Here is a 16,157-nt window from a genome sequence, read left to right on the forward strand (position 1 = left end):
CATAAGACTGTGAACAGGGTTGTATTAATAGGTTTATCCTCACTACACTTAGATGTGCAAACATTTTTTTTTCCAAAATTTGAGCCAACTTTTTCATTAAGACCCCCTCCATACTTAATATTAGTGGAGAAAAAAGAAGCTGCTGAGAGTAGTAAATTTAGTTTGCTCCAATCATGTAAAAAGTTCCGTTCAGTTCAGTCACTCAGTCGTGTCCAACTCTTTGCAACCCCATGGACTGCAGCACACCAGGCCTCCCTGTTCATCACCAGCTCCCGGAGTTTACTCAAACTCATGCCCACTGAGTTGGTGATGCCATCCAACCGTCTCATCCTCTGTCATCCCATATTCCTCCTGCCTTCAATCTTTCCCAGCATCAGGGTCTTTTCTAATGAGTCAGCTCTTTGCATCAGGTGGCCAAAGTATTGGAGTTTCAGGTTCAACATCAGTCTTTCCAATGAATATTCAGGACTGATTTCTTTTAGGATGGACTGATTGGATATGCTTGCTGTCCAAGGGACTCTCAAGAGTCTTCTCCAACACCACAGTTCAAAAGCATCAATTCTTCGGTGCTCAGCTTTCTTTATAGTTCAGCTCTCACATCCATACATGACTGCTGGAAAAACCATAGCCTTGACTAGACGGACCTTTGTTGGCAAAGTAATATCTCTGCTTTTTAATATGCTTTCTAGGTTGGACATAACTTTTCTTCCAAGGAGTAAGCGTCTTTTAATTTCATGGCTGCAGTCCCCATCTGCAGTGATTTTGGAGCCCCCAAAATAAACTCTCTCACTGTTTCCATTGTTTCCCCATCTATTTGCCATGAAGTGATGGGACTGGATGCCATGATCTTAGTTTTCTGAATGTTGAGCTTCAAGCCAACTTTTTCACTCTCCTCTTTCACTTTCATCAAGAGGCTGTTTTGTTCTTCTTCACTTTCTGCATATCTGAAGTTATTGATATTGCATATCTGATAATACAACCTCAGATAAACACTTTCTGTGTTATCTGTATATCTGAGGTTATTGATATTTCTCCTGGCAATTTTGATTCCAGCTTGTGCTTCTTCCAGCCCAGCATTTCACATGATGTACTCTGAATATAAGTTAAATAAGCAGGGTGACAATATACAGCCTTGACGTACTCCTTTTCCTATTTGGAACCAGTCTGTTGTTCCATGTCCAGTTCTAACTGTTGCTTCTTGACCTGCATACAGGTTTCTCAGGAGGCAGATCAGGTGGTCTGGTATTCCCATCTCTTTCATAATTTTCCACAGTTTGTTGTGATCCACACAGTCAAAGGCTTTGGCATAGTCAATAATGCAGAAATAGATGTTCTTCTGGAGCTCTCTTGCTTTTTTGATGATCCAGTGGATGTTGGCAATTTGATTTCTGGTTCCTCTGTCTTTTCTAAAACCAGATTGAACATCTGGAAGTTCACGGTTCATGTATTATTGAAGCCTGGCTTGGAGAATTTTGAGCATTACTTTACTAACGTGTGAGATGAGTGCAATTGTGTGGTAATTTGAGCATTCTTTGGCATTGCCTTTCTTTGGGATTGGAATGAAAACTGATTTTTTCCAGTCCTGTGGCCACTGCTGAGTTTTCCAAATTTGCTGGCATATTGAGTGCAGCTCCTTTACAACATCATCTTTGAGGATTTGAAATAGCTCAACTGGAATTCCATCACCTCCACTAGCTTTGTTTGTAGTGATGCTTCCTAAGGCCCACTTGACTTCACATTCCAGGATGTCTGGCTCTAGGTGAGTGATCACACCATTGTGATTATCTGGGTCATGAAGATCTTTTTTGTATAGTTCTTCTGTGTATTCTTGCCACCTCTTCTTAATATCCTCTGCTTCTGTTAGGTCCATACCATTTCTGTCCTTTATTGTGGCCATCTTTGCGTGAAATGTTCCCTTGGTATCTCTAATTTTCTTGAAGAAATCTCTAGTCTTTCCCATTCTCTTGTTTTCCTGTATTTCTTTGCACTGATCACTGAGGAAGGCTTTCTTATCTCTCCCTGCTATTCTTTGGAACTCTGCATTCAAATGGGTATATCTTTCCTTTTCTTCTTTGCTTTTCACTTTTCTTCTTTTCACAGCTATTTGTAAGGCCTCATCAGACAACCATTTTGCTTTTTTGCATTTCTTTTTCTTGGGGATGGTCTTGCTCACTGTCTCCTATACAATGTCACGAACCTCCGTCCATAGTTCATCATGCACTCTGTTTATCAGATCTGGTCCCTTAAATCTATTTCTCACTTCCACTGTATAATCATTAGGGATTTGATTTAGGTCATACCTGAAAGGTCTAGTGGTTTTCCCTACTTTCTTCAATTTAAGGAAAAAGTGATCCATTCTTTCTTCTGTGCCTCCCTAAGATTGTATCTCAGTAAGCGGGGCTCCCTGTCCTTGAGACTGCATGCGTGTCTATCAGACACTGGGGGGTGGTCCTTGCTGGTGCTGACAGGTCCGGCATTTATTCTAGCTCTGCCTTGGTCGTCAGATGCCGAAGTGTGTGACTGCTGCCACTTGTGCTCCAAGCTCTCTCAGGTCATTTGTGGTAAACTGAGTTCATATCAGAGCGAGACCAGAACACACAAAGAAGGCTTTTTGATGAATAGCTTAGCCTGAATAATTTGCAGGTATATCCAGTACTTTGGCCACCTCATGCGAAGAGTTGACTCATTGGAAAAGACTCTGATGCTGGGAGGGATTGAGGGCAGGAGGAGAAGGGGACGACAGAGGATGAGGTGGCTGGACGGCATTACTGACTCGATGAACGTGAGTCTCAGTGAACTCCGGGAGTTGGTGATGGACAGGGAGGCCTGGCGTGCTGCGATTCATGGGGTCGCAAAGAGTCAGACACGACTGAGTGACTGATCTGATCTGATGCAGAGACAGTGTTTTGATTATTTGTGGTCAAGCTGAATTTGTTAAGTGAACTCCTGGAAATGTAACCTGTACTCTCAAAACTCCATCATTGGCATGCCTGAGACACAGTCTAACCTTTGGATGTAGTTCTGCTAATATAATTACCTTGCTGTCTTTTAAAGGTGGCTTTTAATTGGGTTCCCACGCAGCAGCTGCTGTTGAGGTTCTGGTTGCAGCCTTCCAATAACAGGTTCATTAAGTGTTTCCTCTTCCCGGACTGGGCATCTGGCCTTGGATGGTAGCCAGCTGTTGCTGAAATGCCATCGCTTATAGGATTGCCCTTAAACCACTGATTTGTTATTTTGTTGACTTGCAACTCCTTTCCTCTCAAGTTTAACTGGAGCTTTATTGAATACAGTGCTAAACTCAATTCTTCCCCTTCTCAGTGGCCTTTTCATCGGGTTATTTCCCCCTAGTTCATAGCATTTAGTCCTCTGGCTAGACAAGAGGTTTAAGAATTAAAGACAGCTTGTCATTTATGGGCTCAGGCCTGTCCGTAGGGTAGTGCAGTGGATTCTCTCACAGGCAAGTCTTCTGATGATTTATCCCCAGGTAACACGAGAAGTCTCTTGGCCAGTTTTTGCCTTTTTTGTAAAATTGTGCTGAAAATTCTAGGGTTTTTAAGAATTTATCTCTAGGATTGTTGTCCTGAAGGATTTTTTATATTATAGTATAAATGATTTATAATATTATATGGTTCAAGTGTAAAAAATAGTGATTCAGCGTTATTATGGATTAAAAGCTTTTGTCCTGAGTATTTTTAATTTGTTTGAAGAAAATGAGCGTGTAATGATCATACTGAATAAAGAGAAGTTTGCAGGGGCTGGTAAGGTGGGACAACAGAAAGAACTTGGGTTTTATCTTTGGTTTTTAATCTCAGAGCAGCTGCGTGGGACTGGTCATTTTCAGGCCCCAGGAGGAAACTGTGGGCAGGCTCAGTGTATTTTCTGATCATTCTCATATAATAAAAAGTTCTCCAGTCATATTTCCTTCCCAGACAGTCTGAGCTTGGTAATTAATACATCTAGCTTCAAATAGACTGATTTAAAGTGACATCTTCCCCGTCCCTGGCTCAGATTCTAGGTTCACTTTGTCAAATTCCACCCAAAGAAAACCTATTGGTAATTTTATTAGAATATATTGAAAGTACAGATTAATTTGTTCTTTAGAGGTGATAAACTTATTTTCTTAGGTCCTTCAACTGTTTATGTTTCTTTGCTATTGAAAATGCTGTGTTTTCAAAATTAAGTTACTTATTTGTTGATATTGTACCAAAGTGCAATACATTTTGTATATTGATTTTTGCATCCAATAATTTTGAAGGATGCTCTTATTTTAATAGTGTGTCAATGGATTTTTAGTATAGACACTTACATCATCGTGCAAAATGATTTCCCCCCTTGCTTTCCATTTCTTTTTTTCTTAATTTTTCTATGTTGCCCTCCAGACAGAATTGGTAATTAGAAGTGGTGATAATTGCAGTTTTTCTTATTCTTGATTTTAGAAGGGCTGCTTATAATAATTTACCATTAGGTGAAATATTTGTAGTAAGTTTTTGGTAGAAATCCCTTATTAGGTTCAGAAATTTCACTTTTGAGTTTGCAAAGAATTTTAATCATGTGTTTGTATAGAATTTTACCAAATATCTTTTCTGTATGTGAGGCATTGTAAGTTGACTCTTACTGAGGGGTATTAAGATGCAATTTATGGTATCTTCCAGGTGCAAAGTCATTGCCAAGTGGACTGGGAATGTTATTAAATTTTGAAATATGATTTACATAATGCTGATGTGTTTTATAAGCATATACTCTTTGTAGGGAAGTATTGTCTTATTATGCTATTATGCCTCAAAAATAAAAGACAACTTTGTTTGTTTTTCTTTCCAGTATTACTTTACTGTTCTTTTTGGCCATGAAGGTCAGAAGCCACTAGAGCTGCGCTGTGAGGAGGAGCAGGATGGTAAAGAGTGGATGGAGGCCATTCACCAAGCCAGGTATGGGAGCCACTGGATTGTCTGGGTTTTGCATTGAGGTTTCACCATCAGTGTTAGTTTTGGGCGAACTTGCAATTCCAAGTTGGATTTCCCCTTAGTACCTCCTCCTCAGTCATGTGTGAGATGATTCTTTATGCTTTCTGTGGCTATATTCTAGCTGAAGATTAAAGGTAATAGATACAGCAATAGTAATGATGATTACTGAACACAGGGTTTGTGCCTGTGTGCCAGGCCCTGTTACAAGTGCCTCTCAATTAAGGAATCTATTAAATGCTTGGATTCCTTATCCTCTCAACAATTTGTGAGAGGCACGTCATGGTTAACCCCTCTTTTACAGATAAGGAAACCAAGACCTGGAAAGTTAGTTTGCTTGCCTGAGGCCTCACAGCTAGTGAGTGGCAGAGCTGGGATACAGGCCCAGCTGAGCCTCCACTTGGAAACCCTGCCCTGTACAGCCTGGTTATCGACAAAGGCAACACCAGCTGCCATCTGGGGAAATAGAAAAGTGTGCTTTTGCTTCCTCCTAAGAAATACCAGAAAGGTGGACATGAGCACACTTGGCCTCAAACGGGAGTGAGAAATCCACAAGAGACACACAGGCAGACCTCTCTCTTTTATTTTTCATATTCAGTTCCAAAGTCCTGTTCATTTTTGCTTTGAATGGCTCTTGTGCTCATGGCTTTTTTCCTGTCCGCACCGTGACTCCCTGCTTGAAGTTTCAGGGCGAAACTTGGCCTGGGACATGTGACTTTCTTTGCCGGACATGACCCCTCCTTCACCTATAAGTCCACTCACGTCTGTGTCTGTCTCTCTGTGTGTCTCCCGGACCCTTCGCCACAAGCCAGCACTCACTGGCCCCCTTCTGCAAATGACCGCAGTTCTTGCTTTATTACATGTGGAATATTTAATGACTTAGTACAATGTGGGTTATTTTTCATATATTTCACACGTGTGATTTCTGTTTCCTGAGCTGGACTGTAGACAGCATGAGAGGAGGAGGATGGCGACACATTCATTTCTGAATGAAGCACAGTGCTGATTATGTAGTAGGTCACCAGGAAATATTTTGACATTGATTATAAAGAATTTAAGGTGCTGTCCTGAGTAAGTGTAGGCTGTTCTTTGAACCCTGAAGGCTTTTCCCTCCCCCGTCCTCCCCTCTGCTCCCTTCCCTTTCCCTCCTCTCATCCCCTTCCCCTCTTCTTTCTTCAGCTGCTGTATGTTGACTACTTGCCCTGTGGCAGGCAGCATGCTAAGAGCTCTACATACTCATCTTTAAAAAAAAAAAGTCTTCCCAACTACCAGTAGGGTATTATTAACTCTGTTTTACAGATGAGAAGACAAAGGTTCATGATGATTAAGCATATTGGCCAAGGTGTAAAAAGCTGGTTAAAGGGAAGAGGAAAGGGCTGGGACTCGAACTCAGGTCTCTTTGACTCCACAACCTTTAACCAATGTTCTATATTGTATTAGTCTTCGTTATTGTCTCTTTTTCTCTCCCTCTAATTCAAAGATCAAAGTGGATTAATGTCAGGTCAGGGTTGAGAGTAGATGTTATTTGCAAAAGATTTCAGTTCCTTTTCTTTCCTCCCCTCCAAAATATTTCTCTGAAATGCGCATGGTTGGTGACCAAATGCTGCTGTCCGAGGGGGACCCTGAGGCAGCCTGCTAACATCAGGATCCAGGCACACTGTTCAGCTGTCTTCACTCTCAGGGTCTCTGTCTGACGGTTTTGCTCCAAACTGAAGGCTAATGCAGACTGACTTGCTGTAGAAAGAAAGCCAGGTTTTCAAAGGTGAAAGAAGTATCAAGTTGGCAAGGTAGAACCTTTGGGTCATTTCCAGACACAGTCTTTGTGACCGCTTCTGTTCCTTTCTACCTGGGAGTTAAAATGAAGTAAATAATTTAAAACACGTGTATTTGCCCATTTTTTTTTTCTTTCCAGAAAAACCAAGTACCATTAGCAGCCTAAATTCCTTTGTAGTTGCCAAGCAAACATTGTGGTGAACCAAATAGAGTATGAATTACTTTAAAATGGTGAAATTTCAAGTAAGAGGTTTTTTTGGTATACCAAGAAAACTTTGTCATATATATGGAAGTAGGTCAGTAGCTATTTGATATTGACTGCCATATGATCAATCCAGGGCTTACATGATTTTGTCAAGAAGCATAGATTTTAGAAACCACTTTAGTGGTTTGGTTAATCCAAGTTTTTCTTCTCTTTTAGATGTGAAGATTTGGTTCTTAATTGATCATTTTTTTTTGGTGTTCTGACTTTTGGTCTATTAGATTTGCTTTTCCTTTGATTTGAGGTCCAGGACTCCATTGTTTGATGACTTCCTTTTAATTTGACTGTTTTACACCTGTTCTTGTATTTGACTTTTTGTATTGAGATGCTTCTTAAATTTTTGCTTTCTAAATCATAGAAGATAATAACTTTTTCATTTACATTTCATTAAGTCAAGTTTTTGGTGTAAACTTGGGTCTGTGAAATTCATCCTGACTTTGTTTGTAAATGAGCAGAGCCAGAAAGTTAATGAGGCTGATGCAGAGAAAGAATTTGTCAGCCCTTTTTGCTTGAAATTGTGCTAATTAAACAACTGGTTGCTAACTAAACATTTCACCTTTAGAGGACAGCCTGATGGCATTACTTTGGTATTTCTGCTTTTTTAATAGCAGATGCTCAATAATTATGGTTTTATTGATCCCTCTTTTTAAGTATGAGCTTTTGATGAACTGATGAGTATTTTAGCCTGAGACTAGTTCTTTTCTGAGCTATAGATCCTTCTGTAGGTACTACACAGAAACAGGGACTGCTCAGAATCCTTCTCTTGATCACTGCTCCTCTTTTCCTGGGGTGTTTATCAGTACTAGCCTGGGTGTTCTATCTTTGGGGTGTCATGAGAATCACATTTTTGAGGCTGGCTTTTGTACCTCCGAGCTGCATCGACTTGATTTGCTTTCAGAGGATCTTTAGGTCGTTTCCTGGTATGTTCAGTTACTTGTTTTCTTCCTTAGATCTGGCCCAGGAAGATATCTTTTTGGAAATTGATATTCTCATTTTGAAGCTTTGACCTTGTCCAGGAAGCTTGTTTTACAGTTTTGCTCAAAGTTGGTTGCTATTACATTTCTAGAAATTGGCACATTTAAAATATCATTTCATTATGTATTACTGGCTTTGGTTCACAGGAAGGTGATAGTGTTGTAGGAAGGGGGAGGCCCCCCTACAGGGCCCCAAGAGCAGGCTCTTGTCTAACACTTGGAAAAGAATTGTCAGAGGAGACACATGTCCTGACAAAGCAAGAGATTTTATTGGGAAGGGCACCCGGGTGGAGAGCAGTAGGGTAAGGGAACCCAGGAGAACTGCTCTGCCACGTGGCTCACAATGTCAGGTTTTATGGTGATGGGATTAGTTTCCGGGTGGTCTTTGGCCAATCTTTCTTTTTTTTTTTTTTTAAATTCTATTTTATTTTTAAACTTTACATAATTGTGTTAGTTTTGCCAAATATCAAAATGAATCCGCCACAGGTATACATGTGTTCCCCATCCTGAACCCTCTTCCCTCCTCCCTCCCCATACCATCCCTCTGGGTCGTCCCAGTGCACTAGCCCCAAGCATCCAGTATCGTGTATCGAACCTGGACTGGCAACTCATTTCTTACATGATATTTTACATGTTTCAATGTCATTCTCCCGAATCTTCCCACCCTCTCCCTCTCCCACAGAGTCCATAAGACTGTTCTATACATCAGTGTCTCTTTTGCTGTCTCGTACACAGGGTTATTGTTTCCATCTTTCTAAATTCCATATATATGCGTTAGTATACTGTATTTATGTTTTTCCTTCTGGCTTACTTCACTCTGTATAATAGGCTCCAGTTTCATCCACCTCATTAGAACTGATTCAAATGTATTCTTTTTAATGGCTGAGTAATACTCCATTGTGTATATGTACCACAGCTTTCTTATCCATTCATCTGCTGATGGACATCTAGGTTGCTTCCATGTCCTGGCTATTATAAACAGTGCTGTGATGAACATTGGGGTACACGTGTCTCTTTCCCTTCTGGTTTCCTCAGTGTGTATGCCCAGCAGTGGGATTGCTGGATCATAAGGCAGTTCTATTTCCAGTTTTTTAAGGAATCTCCATACTGTTCTCCATAGTGGCTGTACTAGTTTGCATTCCCACCAACAGTGTAAGAGGGTTCCCTTTTCTCCACACCCTCTCCAGCATTTATTATTTGTAGACTTTTGGATCGCAGCCATTCTGACTGGTGTGAAATGGTACCTCATAGTGGTTTTGATTTGCATTTCTCTGATAATGAGTGATGTTGAGCATCTTTTCATGTGTTTGTTAGCCATCTGTATGTCTTATTTGGAGAAATGTCTATTTAGTTCTTTGTGGCCAATCTTTCTAATTCAGAGTCTTTCCTGGTGGCACACGCATCGCTCAGCCAAGATGGATGCTAGCGAGAGGGATTCTGGGGAGTGGATGGACACGCAGTGTCTCCTTTCGACTTTTCCCAAACTCTTCCGGTTTTTGGTGGCTTATTAGTTCCGTATTCCTTATCAGGATCTCCTATCGTAAAACAGCTCATGCAAATGGTTACTATGGTGCCTGGCCAGGGTGGGCTGTTTCAATCAATGTGCTTCCCCTAACAATAGCAAGGCTTAGTCTTGTTTCTGTTGAGATGAGGTGAAGCCAGAGTATTTTAATAGTAATGAAGTCTGTATTTGTTCTAGAAATGGTTTGCTATTTAGATATGGAGCTTTGGACATTTCCAGTAACTTGATATTTCTTTGTTCTCTTGGCCATATCTGTCCACCATGGTTGATTTGGTTGTAGGCATTGTTGTGGTTGTTGTTCAGTCTCTCAGTTGTATCTGACTCTTTGCAAGCCATGGACTGCCGCACGCCAGGCTTCCCTGTCCTTCACCAGCTCCTGGACCTTGCTCAGACTCATGTCCGTTGAGTCGGTGATGCCATCCAACCAACTCATCCTCTGCTGTCCCCTTCTCCTCCTGCCCTCAATCTTTCCCAGCATCAGGGTCTTTTCTAATGAGTCAACTCTTCACATCAGGTGGCCAAAGTATTGGAGTTTCAGCTTCAACATCAGTCCTTCCAATGAATATTCAGGATTGATTTCCTTTAGGATTGACTGCTTTGATCTCCTTGCAGTCCCAGGGACTCTCAAGAGTCTTCTCCAACACCACAGTTCAAAAGCATCAATTCTTCAGCACTCAGTCTTCTTTATGGTAGCCATTATGACAATTAAAAGCATTGATCCAATTGATTGTGGGTCTTTAAGGGCTCATTGGCTGACATGATAATGTCCACAGCTCTTTTTCCTCTGAGTTTCATCTGCTGGAGCCCTGAGCAAATGGAACCTCGGAAGTTAGAAGGTAGTCATGTCTTGGAAGAGGATCCAGTTGAACCAGAGGTACCAAAGCTTTTCTCATTCTGATCTAAGCATAAGACCTGAAGGACCTGGTTGATGGCAGTTGGGGAAAGAGGTAGGTGGAAAGTATTTCAGAGTTGTAGAGGGTAGACTTCAAAGGATCTTGTGCCCACCTGGAAAAGGACAGTGTTGGACCAGGGTGGCATCTAACATGTCTCTTGGATCCCTAGCTTGGATGGTGTCACTCTCTGAGAGGGCATATGATGACTGAGAGGAGGACTGTGGGGCAGGATGACAAGTGCTGGCCAGGAAGGGCTTCTGCAGGGAACTGTGGTGTATGAGTGTCTGGAAGGGGGAGTAGGGAACCGGGCAATACTGGTGGGTCTCCTTGCCCACTGGTATGTCAGGTATGGGAGAATGAGCATCAGGGGCTCCTAGAGAAGTCAAGGTATGTCCTGAGGGGAGAGCTGGCTCTGGGTTTCTACCGGGTCTGAGGTCAGGGGAGGGCTTGTGAAACATCAGAGCCATGGAAAACGTGGTGCCTGATGTCGCACGCCGTGGGGTGTGTGTGGCTTTGCTCACCTGCAGAGCTCTTGCTTATGCTCTCAGTGTTTGAGACGGTCCTGCTATCTGTTGCCCGCTTTGCCTCCAACTTCTCCAGCTAAAACTCAACACCTTCGGTGCTCTTTCCTCCCTTTTGTGTGTGCCTCTGGCAGGTGGCTCTTAGATTTTCCTTCATGGGGAAGGTATTTGCAAGAGAAAAAGGAACTGGGCATGTGACTCGGTCCCATAAAGCTCACGTCGCGTTTTGTTTGGCTGGGGCTTGCCACAGCCCTTTCCTTCACCCTGAAGTCAGTTGTGAACTTGATGAGTGGAGAAACTTAATCCTCCAGTTAAGGTTTTCAGTTAAACCTTGTCTTCTTGTCCACTAAAGAAAGCTGTAATCCAGCTTCTTGGGTCTGTGCCTGAGGCAGCCTCGTTCATATTCTCTATCTCTTCACCTCTCCCTCTAAAACACACACACACACACACACCCCCATGGTAATTGCACCAAACACCTAATGCCTGTAACCTCATTCTTTTGACCTGGCTAGAGGCTTACTTTGGAGCAAAGTGTATAATACAAAATCTGTCCAACACTGAAGGCCACTGTATGTATCCTGTCATCCCCATAAAATTAGCACTTTGTAGATTGAGCATGGGGAAGTCCTTCACAAGTCAGAAGCGTGATTACACAGAAAAGCTGAAAATGTTTTATGTATCACAGCAAAGCCACAAGACTAGGAAATCAGAAACGTATGGTAATGTTATACAGCCTAGAGCAATCCCAAGGGCATATTTTGTATTCTTTTTGTAACAGCAAGACTGCCACTGTTAAAAAGCTGAAGATGTGGATTTTGTGTGTTTGAGATTTTGTCTTTCTTTACCAAGAAGGTCTGTCAGACCTTTGCCTCCACATCTGCCACAATGAAAGAGACTTCAGAACTTTTCCCCTTAGAGTTTGAAGAGTGCAACACAAAAGAAAAGGAGTCGTGTTTGTGGACTGAAAGATTTGCTTGGTTGGATAGTAGAAATTGTTTTCTGTGGAGAAAAATTGGGCTTGGATTGTCTTATTTGCAGCCCTTTGTTAATCCTCCTACCCGTCAGTTATCTTTCCTTTTCCTCATAGAGTGTTTGCCTCAGATGCTTGTCTTGTCTCCTTCCTTAAGCGTCAGCTGACACCGCAGTGCGACCTTGAGTCTCCACTCACGGAGCGGGTCCTCGTGTGCACGTGGGCTCACCCCCTGCAGGGGGTCGCCTCCAGAGAACCTCTCTGGTTCAAGGAAGATCTCTACCATTGGCTTCTTCCCTCTGATTTTCTTGCTGGATAATTGATTCATTTCTCTCTTACAGTTCCAATGGGTTTCCCTGAGCCTCCTCTCTCCCTTTATCCTGCTCAACATGACTTTTCTCTTGTGTTCTTTGGTTTTTCTTAAATATTTGTCTCCCACCTAAAAACCAGAAACCCTTTGCCTTGTCCCTAAATCCTCCTCTAGCTGCTGACCACTCTTGAAAGTGCAGCCAGGTTTCTTGGAGAAATGATTTGTTTGTTCTTTCTTTGTACACACTCCTGCTCTTTCCAGCCTCTGGGGGTGGGTTTCTGTCTCTCCCCCACTGAAGCTGTGTCACCTGGGTCAACATGACTTTCCAGAGCTTTTTCCTCCTTATGTAACTTCAACTTGCCATTTTGTATTTAGTACTTATTTTTGAATTACACAAATAATACCTATAAATGCAAATTCTCCAAAAAGAAAATTTAAACAATGCACAAGTGCAGAGGGTAAAAAGTTCTAGTTTCCACTCATATCCTTCCCCTCTCCCCCAACATTCTCCAAGCCTACTTATGTCCTCAGAGGTACTTACTGGTCACAATTTGTTCTTTTTTTTTTTTTCCTACGTATTTGCACGTGTGTGTATAGATAGACTGATACTCAGTAAGCCTAAAACTAAACTCATAGTTTTCTGCAAGAGGTCTCCCTTCCAAATGTGTATCATTCTGATCTGTCCTCCACACGATTACCAGAATACCCTTTCTGAAGAAAACATCTGATCTTCTAGAAGAATTCCAGGGTGCCCTTGAGTAATTTTAGTTATTAAAGTCAATTTTCTTATAATATAAAAATTTAAACAGATACAAGGGTCGGGAGAATAGTATGATGGTCTCCCACGCTGCTTTTAAGGGAAAAAAAATTCATTCATTCAACTGATGTTTATTCCCTCCCTAGCAAGTTCTGGGATGCAGTGAGCCAGTCAAGCAAGGACCCTCTGAGCTAACCTTTGTGAGCTTCTCATGCCATCCCACACCACACCACCGCCACCTCCCATGTCCTGAGCTCAGGAATTCTGATGTGCTGGGGTGTCCCTCCAGCCTGAGTAACTCCAGCTCGTCTTTCAGGCTCAGCTCTCAGTCATCTGCACCATCTTCCTGGATCCTCTTTCTCCAGCTCAGGGAAGTGCTGACCATTCCCTTCTTTGAGCCCCTACTGTAACCTCTTATTTATCTCTGAGCCTCTATGAGATTATTGCATTGATTTGTTTCTCTGCTTCTCCCTGTCAGCTTGAATTCCTTCAATGCAAACGTGTCCTGCTCATCTCTTATCCCTGCTCTTGGCACAGGGCCAAGTTGCTTTTCAGAAATGTGGGTACCAGTTTAATCTCCCTCTGCTAGGGCATGAGAAAGCTGGAATCATTTTTTTAAATCTTTATTATATTGATGGGTAGAGAATAGTATCTTGTGTAATGAGTATTTCCTTGATTATTGGTGAGACTATTTTTTGCTATTGATAATATTTGTCTCTACTACCTATATGAATTACTATCTCATATCCATTCCCCATTTTTCCAGTTGGTGTTTTTCTTATCAGTTTGTTTGTGAGCTCTTTGTGTAACAGAGATATTTTCTATTTTTCATATTTGTTGTAAGCCCATGTCATTTTTTATCTTGTACTTAAATCTATGGCATTTTTGACATAAAATTTTTTGATTTATCATGCAGTGAAAATACTGGTTTTGGGGAGAAGTCATTCCATTGCTTTTTACAAAGTAGTATTATTTTAAAAATTGAGATGTAATTCACATACCATAAAAATGTACCATTTTAAAGATTGTGATTTAGTGATTTCTGGTATATTCACAAAGTTATGCAACCATCACCACTACCTAATTCCAGAACATTTTCAACACTCAAGAAAAAAACCCCATCAATTAGCAGTTACTCCCTATTCCCTGATTTCCCTAGCCCTAGCCAACCACTGATCTACTTGCTGTCTCTATGGATTTGTGTATTCTGGACATTTCATATAAATGCATTTGTCTCTGTCCCTGGTGGCTCAGACGGTAAAGCGTCTGCCTGCAATGCGGGAGACCTGGGTTCGATTCCTGGGCCAGGAAGATCCCCTGGAGAAGGAAATGGCAATCCACTCCAGTACTCTTGCCTGGAGAATTCCATGGACGGAGGAGCTTGATAGGCTACAGTCCATGGGGTCGCAAAGAGTCGGACACAACTGAGTGACTTCACTTTCTTTCACTTAACATAAAGTTATCAAGGTTCATTCATGCTGTAGCATAATCAGCCCTCCACCCTTTTTATGGCTGAATACTATTCCATTGTGTGACTATACTGCTTTTTGTTCATTCATTAATTGGTGGACATTTGGGTTGTTTCCTCTTTTTGCTGTTATGAGCAGTGCCACTGTGAATCTTTGTGTACTAGATTTTGTGTGGATTTATGTTTTCAGTTCTCAGATGGCACTAGTGGTAAAGAACCCAGCTGCCAACACAGGAGATATGAGAGACACGGGTTTGACACGCATTCAATCCCTGGGTTGGGAAGATTCCCTGGAGGAGGGCATGGTAACCCATTCCAGTGTTCTTGCCTGGAGAATCCCATGGACAGAGGAGCCTGAGGGCTACAGTTTATAGGGTCACAAAGAGTTGGACATGACTGAGCAACTTAGCACAAGGCAAGAATTATTGGCTCATGTAGCATCTCTATGTGTAGCTTTTCAAGGAACTGCCAGACTGTTCCCCCATGGATACACTACTTTCCATTCCCACTAGCAGTGTATGAGGGTTCCAGTTTCTCCACAGTCCCACCAACACCTGTTTCCATTGCTATTTTGTTCAGAGTCCTCATAGTAGAAATTAAACACAAAAATTTATAAACGCCTTTAATTCATTTGTGTTTAATGAATATAGTTAGATATATACTTTGGCTCAAGAATTTTTGGTGATCATAAAGAGAATTCTACCAATACTTATTTATGCATATTTGTAAAGAAAGAAAAGTCTCAGTGTTAGGAAAGGGTCATCAGTATCAATTGTGATATAAAACATGTTCCTCACTTTTTAAATATACTACTATACTATAAAATGTATTTAGTTTTAGAAGCATTCCTTAACATTTCTTTCTGTCAAAGTAATAACTTTACCATTATTGGCTTTCTGTTATACTTCCTTATAACAATGTTTTGCTCATTTTTTTATATTTAATTGTGCTTTAGAAAAGATTAGTGACAACTTTTCACATGTCCCAAAGTTAATCAGATGTTGTAAGTAATGAACTACAACTGTGAACTGAAAAGAAAGCAGTGTTTAAAAGAGGGAGCTTTCAGTTCAGTCGCTCAGTCCTGTATGACTCTTTGCGACCCCACGGACTTCAGCACACCAGGCTTCCCTGTCCATCACCAACTCCTGGAGCTTACTCAAACTCATGGCCATTGAGTCAGTGATGCCATCCAACCAGCTCATCCTCTGTCACCCGCTTCTCCTCCTGCCTTCAATCTTTCCCAGCATCAGGGTCTTTTCTAGTGAGTCAGTTCTTCGCATTAGGTGGCCAAAGTATTGGAATTTCAGCTTCAGCATCAGTCCCTTCCAGTGAATATTCAGGACTGGTCTCCTTCAGGATGGACTGGTTGGATCTCCTTGCAGTCCAAGGGACTCTCAAGAGTCTTCTTCAATACCACAGTTCTAAAGCATCAATTCTTCGGCACTCAGCTTTCTTTATAGTCCAACTCTGACATCCTTAGTCCTTAAATTTTATTTCTTTTTTTGATCTCTCCTAACAGAGATGCTTGAGTTTCCACTTATTGTAAAGGGGACAGTGTAGGAAAGAAGAGCCTGTTTGTAGAAAAAAAGAGATTAGTGGGAGTAAATTAGTGTTAGAACCTCTAACACTGATGTGATACCTGGAAAATATTGATAAGCTAGTGGAGTGGACCTATTGATGTAAGAGCAGTTGAGAGCCAGAAAAATGGAGGGTAGCAATGTTAAGGTGGCTGTAATGATGCCTGAAGGC

General features: G+C 41.6%; 1 protein-coding gene across 2 annotated transcripts in view; it reads left to right on the forward strand.

Moving 5' to 3' along the window:
* The window catches only part of RASGRF2 (Ras protein specific guanine nucleotide releasing factor 2), a 257,096-nt gene that overhangs the window by 68,194 nt on the left and 172,745 nt on the right, over positions 1–16,157 (forward strand). For both annotated transcript variants that reach the window (XM_061424294.1, XM_061424295.1), the window contains exon 2: positions 4,819–4,925. In XM_061424294.1, the coding sequence (XP_061280278.1) occupies positions 4,819–4,925 (107 nt within the window). The remainder of the gene's footprint in view (positions 1–4,818; positions 4,926–16,157) is intronic.

The sequence above is a fragment of the Bos javanicus genome, chromosome 7, assembly GCF_032452875.1.
Source record: "Bos javanicus breed banteng chromosome 7, ARS-OSU_banteng_1.0, whole genome shotgun sequence".
Classification (NCBI taxonomy): domain Eukaryota; kingdom Metazoa; phylum Chordata; class Mammalia; order Artiodactyla; family Bovidae; genus Bos; species Bos javanicus.